At 38.1% G+C, this 13,077-nt stretch overlaps 1 protein-coding gene across 7 annotated transcripts in view; it reads left to right on the top strand.

Annotated features, from left to right (window-relative positions):
• Positions 1–13,077, top strand: part of LOC107085506 (testis-expressed sequence 2 protein-like) — a 41,557-nt gene that overhangs the window by 16,130 nt on the left and 12,350 nt on the right. For 5 of the 7 annotated variants that reach the window (XM_015375849.1, XM_015375855.1, XM_015375854.1 and 2 more), the window contains 6 exons: positions 7,919–9,375; positions 9,850–10,050; positions 10,229–10,556; positions 10,665–10,894; positions 11,054–11,218; positions 11,562–11,661. In XM_015375849.1, coding sequence (XP_015231335.1) covers positions 7,942–9,375; positions 9,850–10,050; positions 10,229–10,556; positions 10,665–10,894; positions 11,054–11,218; positions 11,562–11,661 — 2,458 coding nt within the window. In that variant the 5' untranslated portion in view covers positions 7,919–7,941. Of the gene's footprint in view, positions 1–1,335; positions 1,570–7,041; positions 7,135–7,918; positions 9,376–9,849; positions 10,051–10,228; positions 10,557–10,664; positions 10,895–11,053; positions 11,219–11,561; positions 11,662–13,077 lie in introns of those variants that run through there. The other 2 variants (XM_015375850.1, XM_015375851.1) reach the window with 2 other exon arrangements.

Raw genomic sequence — 13,077 nt, 5'->3', positions numbered from 1 at the left:
ATCTAACACTGCTGTCACGTAACAACAAATGTAAAAACCCTTGGTGTCTGCTGGTTTTATTTATACTGCTATCAAATGGTAATTAAACTTATTTAAGGATAATCAATGGTCATTTGGTCTAATCATTAATCTACAACGTGTACAAGTCTAGGGCCATAAACAAGTACAAGTAATATTTCTAACAACCTGTACATCCTGGTAGGAGGCGGTTCAAACTTTTACCTTCAGGTTGGTGCCACAGAAAGCTAATGGCAATAAAGAGTAAAAACAGAGACTCTGTTGGAAACAAATAGGCCTTTTGCCCTACCTTCCCTCTTTTTTTTTGTGAAAAGAACAGTTGGGTTGTGCACATGCACTTGCCCAGTTTTATCTCTACAAACTTAATTTTTTATTTTTTTATTTGGACCGTTTACTATGAAAAGTCCGATTCCTTGTTTATGCACAAAAACTTGGCCAATAAAGTTGAGCTTTTCTAGCAGAGGCTTGATGCCTTGCAGTCAGTTGATCATTGCTGATGATCTCAACTCAAAACATTGTAGTTTGTCCTTGTCTCACTTGTTATTCAGCATTCTTAACAACACCTTCCTCACTGTTGGGCTGCTGCTTTTTGTTTGTCTCCACAGCATGAATTCAGGAAGGAATTTGTCAACTCATTTTACTGGTTGATTAAAATGCCACATGAACAAAGGGAGTATGGTGGTGGGAAAGACTGCTGCACTGATGTCATTTAAATTGAATCATCTTGCATTTCATAATGTAATTTAGTAATACCTAACAACTTTTGAATGCAGGCATTGTCAAACGTTAAAAGACAACAGCTTTTGGAATCGATATGTTTTGTAATAAGGCTCCACACTATGTTTCAATTTAATTCAATGGTAGCTATCTACCCACATACTATACTTGTGATGGAGACAGCTGATTGCTTCTCTTTACGGAGAGAGATTCAAGTTTTTCCAGAGGTTTGACCTGTTGGACCGTACCTATTGAAGAGAGGAAGAAAAAGAGGGAGTGTTTAACCACATTCCTAAACAGTTTTTTTTTTTTAAGAATGCGTGTTGTTATTTCTAAGCCTTTAACTTTTAAATATTAGTTACAAAAATGGAAGATATCTTTAGCTACATTATCTAATACTTGAATTACATTGATATGATCACCTAGATATGAGACATTTGTAGCACTTTCTGCACTTTTTAGCTTTTAGCAACAAAACCTAGGAAAAACCATTACCTGTGTAGGTAAACGCCAGGATTTAAGTAAGGACTTCCTCTAATCTTTCTCTCTTGGCAACCTCTAAGTGTCTCTGCTGGGTGTTTTTCTTGTGCAGTTTACCTTTCGTCTCTTAGCAAGGGTCCTCCTAATGTCAGTGATGTCCGCTGAAACAGCGGTGCTTGGCATTTGAGAGTCTTTAAGGGAGCTGAAATGTTGTATTTCCAAAGAGAAATCATTAGAAATGTCCTTACAGTAAGGCAACTGATTTTTGTACAGTGGTAACCTGGTCGGCGTGTTCAGTTCCTATTTGAAGCTTGTCTTCACTCACAAAACTTTCTGGATTATTGGCTGTAATGGGTAAGAGTTGTTTACTGCCTTTATCCCTTTTTGCATGTGCTTTATGCTATTTTATCTTTTGGCTTTTTATGCTCTGACAGAGAGGGATGTATGTTCTTCCAGAGGTGCCACAGGTTTTCTTCTGTTGCAACAGTTCCCCTAAACCTGTTGAAATAGAAAGTCCTGTTACTGACGGCTTATTATACCATATTTATGTACAGCTCAATTTACAACATGTTACTATTGACCAAACCTTTCCCTTATAAACTTTTACCCAGTGTGGGAATAAGTACCAATGATAGGCACGTTATTAAGGCAAGGAACGATTCAATACATACCCCCGAAATGCAACATCAAACCAAAAATTGCAATGTTGCACTGAATGATTTTGCAACAGTTTTGAGTCAATATGTTGCACTTCTGTTGAACTATGTAGGTTAGAGCTTTTTTGGCTGGATAATTATTTTATATTCCCCTTAAATGTATGATGTATCGAGTACCCATATGGCTTTTTCAGTTTAGCTGTTATTAAGAAGTATAGGTGCCATTCATTTTGGGCATTTTTGAAGTTTATACACAAGTAGAGCACTCTGGTTGCATGCAAAGTATTTCTTAAAGATTAGCGTCTTGTTGGGATATTATTTATTTTATGTTTATAACTTTATTTCTGTTCAGTTTGTTAAGAAATAAAGTCCCTCATGTTTATTTACAATTACATCACCTGACTGGAGGTACGGTACGGGACATGTTGACAAGGAGATCAACAAGGAAGTAATAGGCTAAGCCAGTTGGTACCTCCCACTGAAGGTGTGAACATAATGAAAAGTCCCAAAATCAAATGTGAAAAAGATGCAAAAGAAAAAAAAAAGTTAGTTCCTTGAAGGATAAGTTTGGAAAAGTGCCAGAATACGAGTTGATAGATGTGTAAGCAAACATCCTCAAAAACACTGATACTATTGATGGCAAAGCTATGTTTATTCTCTACACAGTATAAATCCAAACAACATAGATGGATTACTCGATTGTAATTATCAGAGTGGGGGTGAGAGGGCAGCAGGTTGCTAAACCTGCTAGGCTGCTAAAACCTAGAAGACTAAAGAAATTCAGGGCTCATCAACAATTCATTTACTGTTACTATCATTTAATTTGCATTTATCCTAATGAAACTCTTTTAGCTCATGACATTTTGTTTTTACTTTATAATTTAAAGATTTCATCCCTTGATGCTGAGTCTTTGTTTAGTAGGAACAGGGGTTTGCTTTATTCTTGATGTTCTGATAGGAGACTTTGGGATGATTCATTAGACCTTAGAGGTGCTGTAGATCAGTCTATTTAATAAACAGTAATTCTAGTGCTTTACTAAGACAGATGGGCTCTCTTAAGTAGCTGTCTCACTTGTGACCATCTAGTTTTCTGGTATGACAAAACACTATTAGGACAGACACTTGGTGTATGTAAGCTTTTTTTACCATAACAGAATAGTTTTGGGATTTTTCTTTGTATAGGTATATAATGTGACCATGCCTTTTTTAAAGGGCAAAATATCTCTGATGATTTGTTTGATTATAGGAGGTGCCCACTATTCATCTCTGTGTGTAATTGCAATGTTAATTGTAGTGTAAACTTCCTGCAGCTGTTTTCATTCTCAGGCCATGATTATTTAGGATAGCCTCTGCAGGAATAGTCTTAATGCTGCTGTCTCCGCACTATAATTATATAAAATATGAGCTTACTCAATAAGATAAAAAATTGCTTATTTTTTCATAAATGCTGCTAGCGCTCTTCAATGCAGTACTACCCGGCATGTCCAAAGCCAGTCCTCGAGGGCTACTGTACTGCAAGTTTTAGAGATCTCCCTGCTCCAGAACAGCTGATTTTCATTGCTAGATGATTAACAGGCTTTTTGCTGAACTACAATCATCAGAATTAGCTGTGCTGAAGCAGGGAAACCACTAAAACCTGCAGCGGCCCTCAAGGACCAATTTTGGACATGCCTGAAAGGGATGTCCCTAGATTTAAAAATTAAGTGGCTTGCCCTATCTTAATGCTTTAAATATGCTCAAACTTGACCAATATGTTAGTCTGTAGATACCTTAAGTGTTTGGGGCAGGGGTGGTCTCATTTCTCCACGGTTGTGGTTGGAAATGATTATGTAGTCGGTGTTGCCATCTTGTTAAAGTGTGTATAAAAAAACAGAACCAGTTTCCTAAATACTTGTAATAATTTCATGTCTCAAGAGCAAATGCTACTGTGTTGTAAGAGGGGTGAGGGGGTGGCGCAGTGGCACATGGTAAGACATGATGGCCCATTTCTTGATTTCCCTTTTGTCCCAGATCCAAACGATCTAAAAAATGTGACTATTAAGTGGTGCAGTCATGCAGGAAGTGATCTCAGATTGGGACAAAGAGTTATGTCATTGTGAGCAGAGGTTTTTTTTTTGTGAAGTCAACAGTTTTTAAACTTTATGTTAGAAGAAAGACAAATTATTTGGGTATTAAGAAGAGGTTTATGTACACTTTTACATTTTCTGATTTTTCTCCTAGTTTTTCCTTGTATGATATGTTCCTTCTTGTCCTATCATTCACTGGATTCCCTAGATTTGAATTTATCGCATTGTCAAACTACAAATGATTGGCTATGAGAATTGAATAGCCCATACAACAGGTTTGTTGTAGAATTCACACACTGCCTTGGTATTTTCACACTCAAGCTATTTATAATGTGTCTGGATGTGACCAACATTTAGCCAATACTCCCGTCTCTTTCTCCAATCAAGACTTTTGATTTATTACCTGAACCTAGTTATAATTAGTGTTGCTCCAATGACATTTTTTGTCCCCGATACCGATCCTGGCTATGCAGTATTGGCCAATACGATACCATCTGTTTGAAGTTGATGTGTGTGTGTGTGTGTGTGTGTGTGTGTGTATAAGAAGAACTGCATACTACTTGGATGTAAAATAATTGCCATCATGGCTTTGTCAAGCTGCTGCCTACCTTTGTAAAGCAGGAAAAAGACTTCTACAAAGTAAATCCAGTAGAACTTTTTATTACCCACCTGGAATGGGTGACAATCGTTAAAGGACTTGTCTCTCAAAATGGTATTGGTGCCCTATTTGTCGGTACTCGTCGATACAGATACCACCATTTCAGTGCTGGATCGGGGCCCCCTCCGATACTGGTATCGGTGCAACACTAGTTATAATCATCTAGTGCAGAGGTTCACAACCATTTTAGTTTGCAACCACCTAAAAATATATACATATATAAATACTTAAAATGTATTTATACATAAATAGTGATCTAGTTATTTCATTTAAAACGTATTTAATTCAATAACTGTGTAATTGATCATTGTGCATGTTTTTATATTTAATGGAACATTTTAATTATTTAATTGAGCATTTCACAATTTTATAGTTTATCAAATATTTGAATCATGTGTAACTCACTTAAATTTAGGGAAAATACTATCCATTCAGGAAAGTTTTACTTAGTTTCAGCTGCCCTGTTCTGTCTTGTCGAGTTCTGCTTTATTTTGAAGATGACACCAAAACAAGTCCAGCGTCCATCACAAACCTTTTATTTCTTGTGTTTACATTCTATCCACTTCTAAGTGCCTAATACAATGGCTCATTGTGCTGCTGTGCATCAGAAGCTGACTAATGGGGAAAGAGGTGGGTGGTGACTGGGTAATAAGCTCACTCATGACCCATGTGAGGAGTTGTGGGTAAAGTGAAATCTGTAAATGAGTGAGCCAATGTGACCTTCTGCTGCCTCCTCTGCTAAGATAAAATATGAGCACATGAGTGCCAGATGTCAGCATGATATAAGTTTTATGTTTTACAGTCATCAAAATAGAGCCAAAAGTTTGAACAGAGTTTTTTATTGTCATTTTTGTTTTTCTGTTGTTGAGAAAGTTCGGGTTTTTGTCTTATTTTTTTTTTTTTTTGGGACAAATACAACTTAAAGCCAAAACGCTCTGAATCCAACGATTTTGTGTCTGATCCGACAGAAAACTGTGTCGGACATGATTGTGGCATTTAGTGCTCATTGAAAGTCAATGGGGATGATCACACCAACACAATTTTAGACAAGGGGGCTTGCGTCGCTCCTGCTGAGCTGCAATTTCATGTGTCTGACAGGAAGAGAGACGCCTTTTACAAAGTAAAACACATCAACTTTGGGGGAAAATACAAAATGAAATATTTTTATTGCAGAGGGGAAGAGTCAGCTTTGGTCGAACATAGCGTGCTTAGTAAGTGGGACAGACTCGTGCGAAAACAATGAATGAAACATTAAGAGAAATAATACTTTACCCACGATAAGATTTCAGATATAGTAAAATAGTGATCCTCTTTGAGCCCGGCAAAAACAAAATAACCAGGGGAAGACAGAACAGGTAAGTGCTGCGTATCTCACCTCTTTATGAAAAGCAGAAATTCTCTGAGAATCACCTCTCACCGCCGTAGTCCCCATATACATCACCCTGCAGTGTTTTTTTCTGGATTTCTTTTATTTAGACGTAGATATCATTATTTTGTTAATATAGACATATGAACATTGTCTATCTGAAATGCTGCATGACAATTTAAAGTGCTTTACATGAGAAGAAAAGGCAAAGTACCCTGCAGTGGTGTAAAGGCAACACAAGTAATTTAAGAGGATAAAAAGGAAAAAAAGTAAATTATATTAAAAAAGATAAAATAATTGGAAACAAAAGGGAATGCTACACACATTTAACCTAAACAAAAACATTTGAATGGATAGAAGAAAGGAATTTCTGTAAATGTTTGTGATTTCTTTTTTTTTTAAGTGAAAGTTCACTTTCTGTAAAGATGAATCATGCTCTCCTGGCACTGCTGTACTGCAATGAATAGGAATATTTGAATACTAACCGTCTCAAACTTCTAGAGCAACAGCTCTGCCTTTTTCCTTTGAATGTCTATGCTGTTATCACCTCTACAGGTCTGACAGAGTATGTATTTGCTGTAATTATGTAAATTATAGGAGTGTTTTTCTTGCCCCCTCATTGCACCATCATTTTGTGCTGTTGTCAGCATTTTGTTGATTGATATTTTTGGTAAAAATCGGTGTACTTAAACATTGATGAAGGAATTTAAATGGATTAAATAAGACATTGTTCTCTAGGGTTATACTTTTTGTGGTTCACCTGACAATTGTGCCAAAGATCAAAGATGCACAATTCTAGACAAGAATTAGATCCTTTTTTTCTTTTTTTTCCTTTTTGCATTTTTTACAATGATACTATATTTTAAATTTAAATTTTTTTTTAAATTTTCTTATGTTTTATTTTTTTTAATAAAGCATACTTAAAAATAACAGATTGCTACCATAATACTGAACAAAATAAGAACAGTAAGATAAAATAAATATAATAAAAATATCTTATAAATAGAAAACACTGAGCAACATAGTATTAGCAACAACTCACTTTGAGTTGAATGTTAAAGAAAACATGTTATTTTACAGGACTTAACAACTGAAGCTGTGAAGGCTTGTCTAGCAGTGGAAGGGAGAGTATTGTAGTGGTGTAAAACCATGACTGAAAAAGCCTGATCAGCAGTATGTTTTATCCTTTTTCCTTCTTTTGGGACTACGGTAACAAAAATTGCAGATCTAAAGATTTAAGTATCTTATAGGGGATATAAGGCTGAGGTAGGTCATTACAGAAACAGAAGTGAAAGTCCACTAAGGTATTTAAAGGTCAATTGGAAAATTTTACAATTTTATCACATGAGTCATAGGGAACCAGTGAAAACAGGGCGAATCTACAGCTGAGCTGCTTTTGAAGAAGCTGAAAACCTGAACCCATCCAATCCAGACTCTTTGTTATAAAGGCAAGAAATGTTTTCCCCAAATCAGGTCTGTTTCACACAGAGTTAAGCTTAGATCCCTGCATTGTCTTTAAAACTATAGCTTAAGAACACCAAGGTTCAATGAAAGAACGCAAGCAGTAGAGTTAGAGGTGAAAATTACTTCTTACAATGACCATTTCAGACCCCTTCTGATCCCTTTTAAGTTGGAGAACTTGCAAAATAGCAGGGTGTTCAAATGCTTCCTCACATATACAGCAGTTTAATTGTTGAGTAATGTTGCACAATCCCATTTAAGTTCATGTGATTGTGAGGATACATGTGCTCTATATAACTATCATTATAGTGGATAGAAAAGGTTTACAACCTAATTTGTCTTATAATCACAGAAAAGTAGTAAGTAGGTTCATGATTTTGGTTATAGCAACCAGTGACAAGTACTAAGATTCATTAAAATATGTCAACTTTTCTTTTGATTATCTTTACAAACATTTCACCACTTATTGAGGTTAAAATGTTTTTTTGTTTTACAGACTGACCCTGTGGGAGTAGTGAAATGACCAGCCAGTATCCCAGCCATGGAGAGAGATCCCCAGATAAAAAGCCAGCTACTGTGGCTCCTAAGCTCCATGTCCAGCAATCGCCATCAAAGGAGGCCATTACCATCCACTTCTCAGCTTTCGGGAAGGAAGAAGATGAAGAGGAAGAAGGTCTGTTTATTACAGCCTCCTCTACAGCCCCAGCTCCTCTGGACGGCTCAAATATTGTGACTGCTCTGGAAGCGAGTGAGGAAATGTTTGAAGGGGAACCCCTTGACTCTGCATCTCCTACCAGGTTTTCGCCCAGTTCAAGTAATCACACTAACCGTTCACCACAAACCCTTTCTTCAACTGTTCCTGAACACAAGGCCTCAACTGCCAACTCTTCTCCCATAAAATCTCTGAGCTTTCCCTCCACATTAGGTTTGGTAAAGGCACTACCCCCAGATGATGGCGCCTCCTCTGCTCCGACCATAAGACATAGGCAACTTATGAAAAGTCTCGTCAAATCCTTGTCATCAGATACATCCCAGGACTCATCCTCTTCTTCATCATCCTACCGTCTTCCAGAGTCTCGCCTTAACCTGCAAGTCTTAAAGCAATTTGCACAATCAAGAATGCAGTCTGCTTCCATGGCATCAATTAGCGATTCTAAAACTGCCCCCTCCTCACCGTTGACTTCGCAAGAGAACCGAAGTTTCTTTAAAGTCTCTGAGGTCGAAGCACGATTTGAGGATACCAAGCGGCGTCTCACTGAAGCTATTTCTGAACCATTGCAGCTTCTCAGTAAGATCATAGATGAGAAGAGCGCTAGCAGCATTTATCGGCCTAAGGGGCTCTCATCCAGTGCCACAGAACTCTCTACGCTCACTTCTCTGAATGGTAACCAGGAGAGCAACAACAACTACTGCATCAAAGAAGAAGGGGGTGAAGGTGAGGCAGAAAGCCCCAACAGCTGGACCGCGGTTGGAGCCGAATCACCAGCTGGCCCCTGTTCCAACACTAAAAGCCCCAACAATCTATCCTTACTTTCCATGTCTGCCCTCGCTAAATTGGACGAGGAAGACTTTTGCATTTTGAACAATGAGGACTTTGAATCTTGCACTGACACAGAGGGTGAAGGTATTGAAGGATCCAATAACACCCTACCACTAAGTAGTTGTTCAGACCCAAGCTGTGATGATGAATATGAAGGTTTTGAGTCAGCACCTGATGTCCCACACTATACTCTCGCCGTCCTGACGTTTCTACTTTATACATGCTTTGTTTTACCACTTCCAAGCTACGTGGGGGGAGTACTACTTGGGATTGGACTCGGGTTCTTTCTAGCCATCGGTATTGTTTGGCTCACGGGGCCAAAACGCTCTGGAGGGGATGTGAAATATTCCAGAAATCACAGAGAGCTGTGGAATGTCACCAAGATGGATGTTAAAGAGCCTGAGTCCTATAAGGTCAGTCAGCTTTACTCTTTGTTTTGCATATTTGATGTCAAATATTCAGAAGAGGTTTGTTTTTTAGATGGTTTTTAATACATAAACTATTCTTATTTACCACAGTTTATCTTGAAATGCAACATGAATATATATAAATGGCTTTTCTTTAAATTTTCTGTCTAAAACATTTTTTTTGGTCCCATTTTTTATGACTATAATTTAGAAAAAGTTTTATGACTGTAGCTATTGCTGCTTTTATACCTTGTTTTAATGTTGTAAGGCAACAGATGATCATTTTATTTTTTTAAAGGTTATTTAAAAATATCTTTTAAAATAAGAAATGTACGCAATGTCCCAATAATACGTCCCAATAATCCCCCTTTTGTTGAGGACAGTTGAAGTAAAAAAATTCTTTTGAATTTTCAGATTTCAGCACCAATATGGTGGAGTGGGGCCTTATTTAGGTGAAAGTCATATGTTTTTTTCTCTCAGGGCTGGATGAATGAGATCTCAAACTATGACCCAGAAACTTACCACGCCACACTGACTCACTCTGTGTTCGTCCGCCTGGAGGGTTCCATCATTCGTCTTTCCAAACCCAACCACAACATCGCCCGCCGTGCCTCACACAACGAACCAAAGTCTGACATGAGCTTTGTCAGTCAGAAGATTTATGACCTCAGCAATAGCAAGGTATGCTCTCGCACTACTGTTTTGCCATATTTATCAAAACATAATCTAAAGCAGCACTGAAAAGAACCTGCAAAAAAAGATACTTATCACCATTAGTCACACAAAAAATATTCTACTGCTTGAAAAAGGAAATAAATTTTTACTTGACAAGTCTATTTTACCCACAATCTTTTATCAGGTCTATTTAGTGCCTCAAAATCTTGCCAGGAAGAGAGTGTGGAACAAAAAGTACCCAATCTGCATCGAACTTGGCAGACAAGATGACTTCATGTCAAAGGCAGAAGATGAAAGGTCTGAAGCCAGTGAGTCGTCGACTTCTGAGCTTAATGGTGAAAGAACCAGTGCGGCACAGGACCGACGGTCCTCTGTGACCAGAAGAGACCGGACCATCTTCTTGTTTGGGCGGACTGGGAGGGAGAAGGAGGAATGGTTCCAGCGGTTTCTGTCAGCCTCTAATGTCAGAGCTGATCTGAAGCAAGTTCCCTGTTTTGGAACCAGTAAAAAAGGTAGATGATAGATTTCTTGAAACACTGTCCTATATTTATGGGTTTATACCAGTTTAAATTGAGATCAATGTAAGATTAAATAAAAATGGGAGTTTTCCTTTGCCACAGCCTCTCACAGCCGCAGCAGCAGCCGCAGTAGTCTTGATGAAGTCCTGGCACCACCGCTCAAATCAAGAGACTCAACGACCTCCTTGATGACAGCAGGCAGTGCCAAAAACAAGCTGCCATTAGACTATAGTGTGTACATGGCCTCCGTAATGCCAAAAAATCAAGCGGTTGGTCTCCCATCTTCCAGCTCTTCTCAGAGTCTGCAGAGCACCCCTGGAGCTGATAAAAAGGTAGAATAACTTTACGGTTTATAATATGGGAACATTCTGTCTTTCTGAAGCTATAAACTGATCACTTCATCTGGATGTGTGCCCGTATGAGCTAAAAGTATAATTGAATGCATCATATTTAACCTTTTAAACTGCTGTTGATGGAAACTCTACGTTTAGCTTCAGAACAGCACTACAGCTCAGGCGCAGCCCAGGGGAGAGGAGGAGGAGTCTGTTGCCTGGGTGAACGCGGCTCTCGGCAGGCTCTTCTGGGACTTCCTGACCGAGCCCTACTGGGTTGAAGAAGTCTCCAAGAAAATTCAGATGAAGCTCAGCAAGATTCGAGTGAGTGTAACGACCAATTCCAGGCCTTTGTTCTTGAATAACAAGAAAACCCTTTCTTCACATTTTAATGCCCATTTTGAACCAAGCTAGTTCTCTACAGCACAGGCGGATGGCTAAATACATGCAGTTGGACCAATGTAAAATACCTTAATGAATTATGTTTCCAACTATTAAGCTGAGTGCAGTCATGCAGTGAAATTCTTTTGCTGTTCTGTTTGTTGGCTGAGCAGTATCTCTCGCGTCCACTCTTTATACTTTTTAAATCTAGTTGTACTTTAAAAATCAGTTGGTGCCTCTAAGTGACTATTTCCTCAGACTGGCTGTGTGCTTGTGTCTCTTTCAGCTGCCTTACTTTATGAATGAGCTCACCCTGACAGAACTGGACATGGGGACAAGCACCCCCAGAATCCATCAAGCATCTGCACCTTATGTTGACTGTCGAGGCAAGAGACACACACAACACAACACAACAAAAATCTATGCATCTGAGATGCATAGATTTTTGTTCTTCATTTTTATCAATTTAAAGCTGAATTTGGTGGCTGTGCTTTTGAAAGAACCTTTTTTACTTATTGATCTAAAGCTAAAGTGTTTTCTCAGATGTACTCAACTAGGCATAAGCAGAACACTGACAGTGGGGCAAGGATATTCATACTAGTCCAATCCAAGTTAAAATGTAGCTTCACCAACTTCACAAGAAAGGCTTATTGTTGATGGTATATTTACAAATCAGTTGGTCCCATTCTTATTGGTATCAAATGTTGAAATAGTTCAACATTTGGCAAAGGAAAACTGCAGAGGCACTCCCCCCTCATTCAGCTGCTGACTTGATGGGTTTGTCTGTTTAACTTATCAAGATGTCAGATTTAGCAGAGTGTATCACAGAGTTAGGTTTCACTCTGAAATCATGCCATTAGAGCAGTGATCCACTGCAGCATGCCAGAATTAAAACATTATTTTATCCCTGCATGGGTGTCCCTTCGTGTACTAGAACATTATTGAAAATTTAATTTAGTTTTTCACTGATTGAAACACATGGATTGTACACAGAAGAATGTTTTCAAGCTTTAATTCTCCTAATTATAATTATTTTCCACGATAATCCATCAGATCAATAAACATTTTTAATGGAAAAGTGTGTTCAAAAGGTACTTTTGATCTGATGAATTATCCTATTTAGAGCACATATTATAACTTTACATAATTTGCAGAGAGAATGATTATTTTTACAGTAAGCAACAGGAAGCTGTGGTCTCCTTGACAGAACTGGAGCCGATGTGATTTAGAATCAACCTGAAGTCTGTGTGCACAAACCTGAGATTTGACTTGGCTGTCAGGTTTCATCAGAGCTACATCATAACAAACTATGAGAAAAGCAAACTTAAAACTGATATGGATAAAAGAAAAATAACCTAAAGACTCCCCCAGAAACACAATTAATTTATAAAAAAGTAGCTTCAGCAAATCAAGCTGATAAACACACATTTTTGTCACTAAAATAAATTATTTCTTAGAAAAGGAACATATTAATGGAGAGCTAACAACACCTCAACAGTCAGTTGTCAGAGACAGGCATTGAGTCTCACTTTTAAAACAGTCAATATTTAGTACATACCAGTCGAGCAAAACAAGTTTTGAAACTCCCTCTGAGTTTATCAGGCCATCGGGTCAGAGTGTCATGGTTCTTATTTGTGTTAAAAGTACAACCGTTTGTCCGATCTAAGATTGCCATTACATAATCACTGACCAACAGAACGCTCGCAAAGGGCAGCATTAAACAAAGTATTAGAAACTTCATATGGCTGCAAAGGCTGCAGTAAGGATGTTGAAAGTGATGCTGTGATTGATTTCAGAAATGT

The sequence above is a fragment of the Cyprinodon variegatus genome, unplaced genomic scaffold (assembly GCF_000732505.1).
Source record: "Cyprinodon variegatus isolate N-32 unplaced genomic scaffold, C_variegatus-1.0 Scaffold126, whole genome shotgun sequence".
NCBI classification, from domain to species: domain Eukaryota; kingdom Metazoa; phylum Chordata; class Actinopteri; order Cyprinodontiformes; family Cyprinodontidae; genus Cyprinodon; species Cyprinodon variegatus.
This window is presented reverse-complemented; position numbering and strand designations above follow the sequence as displayed.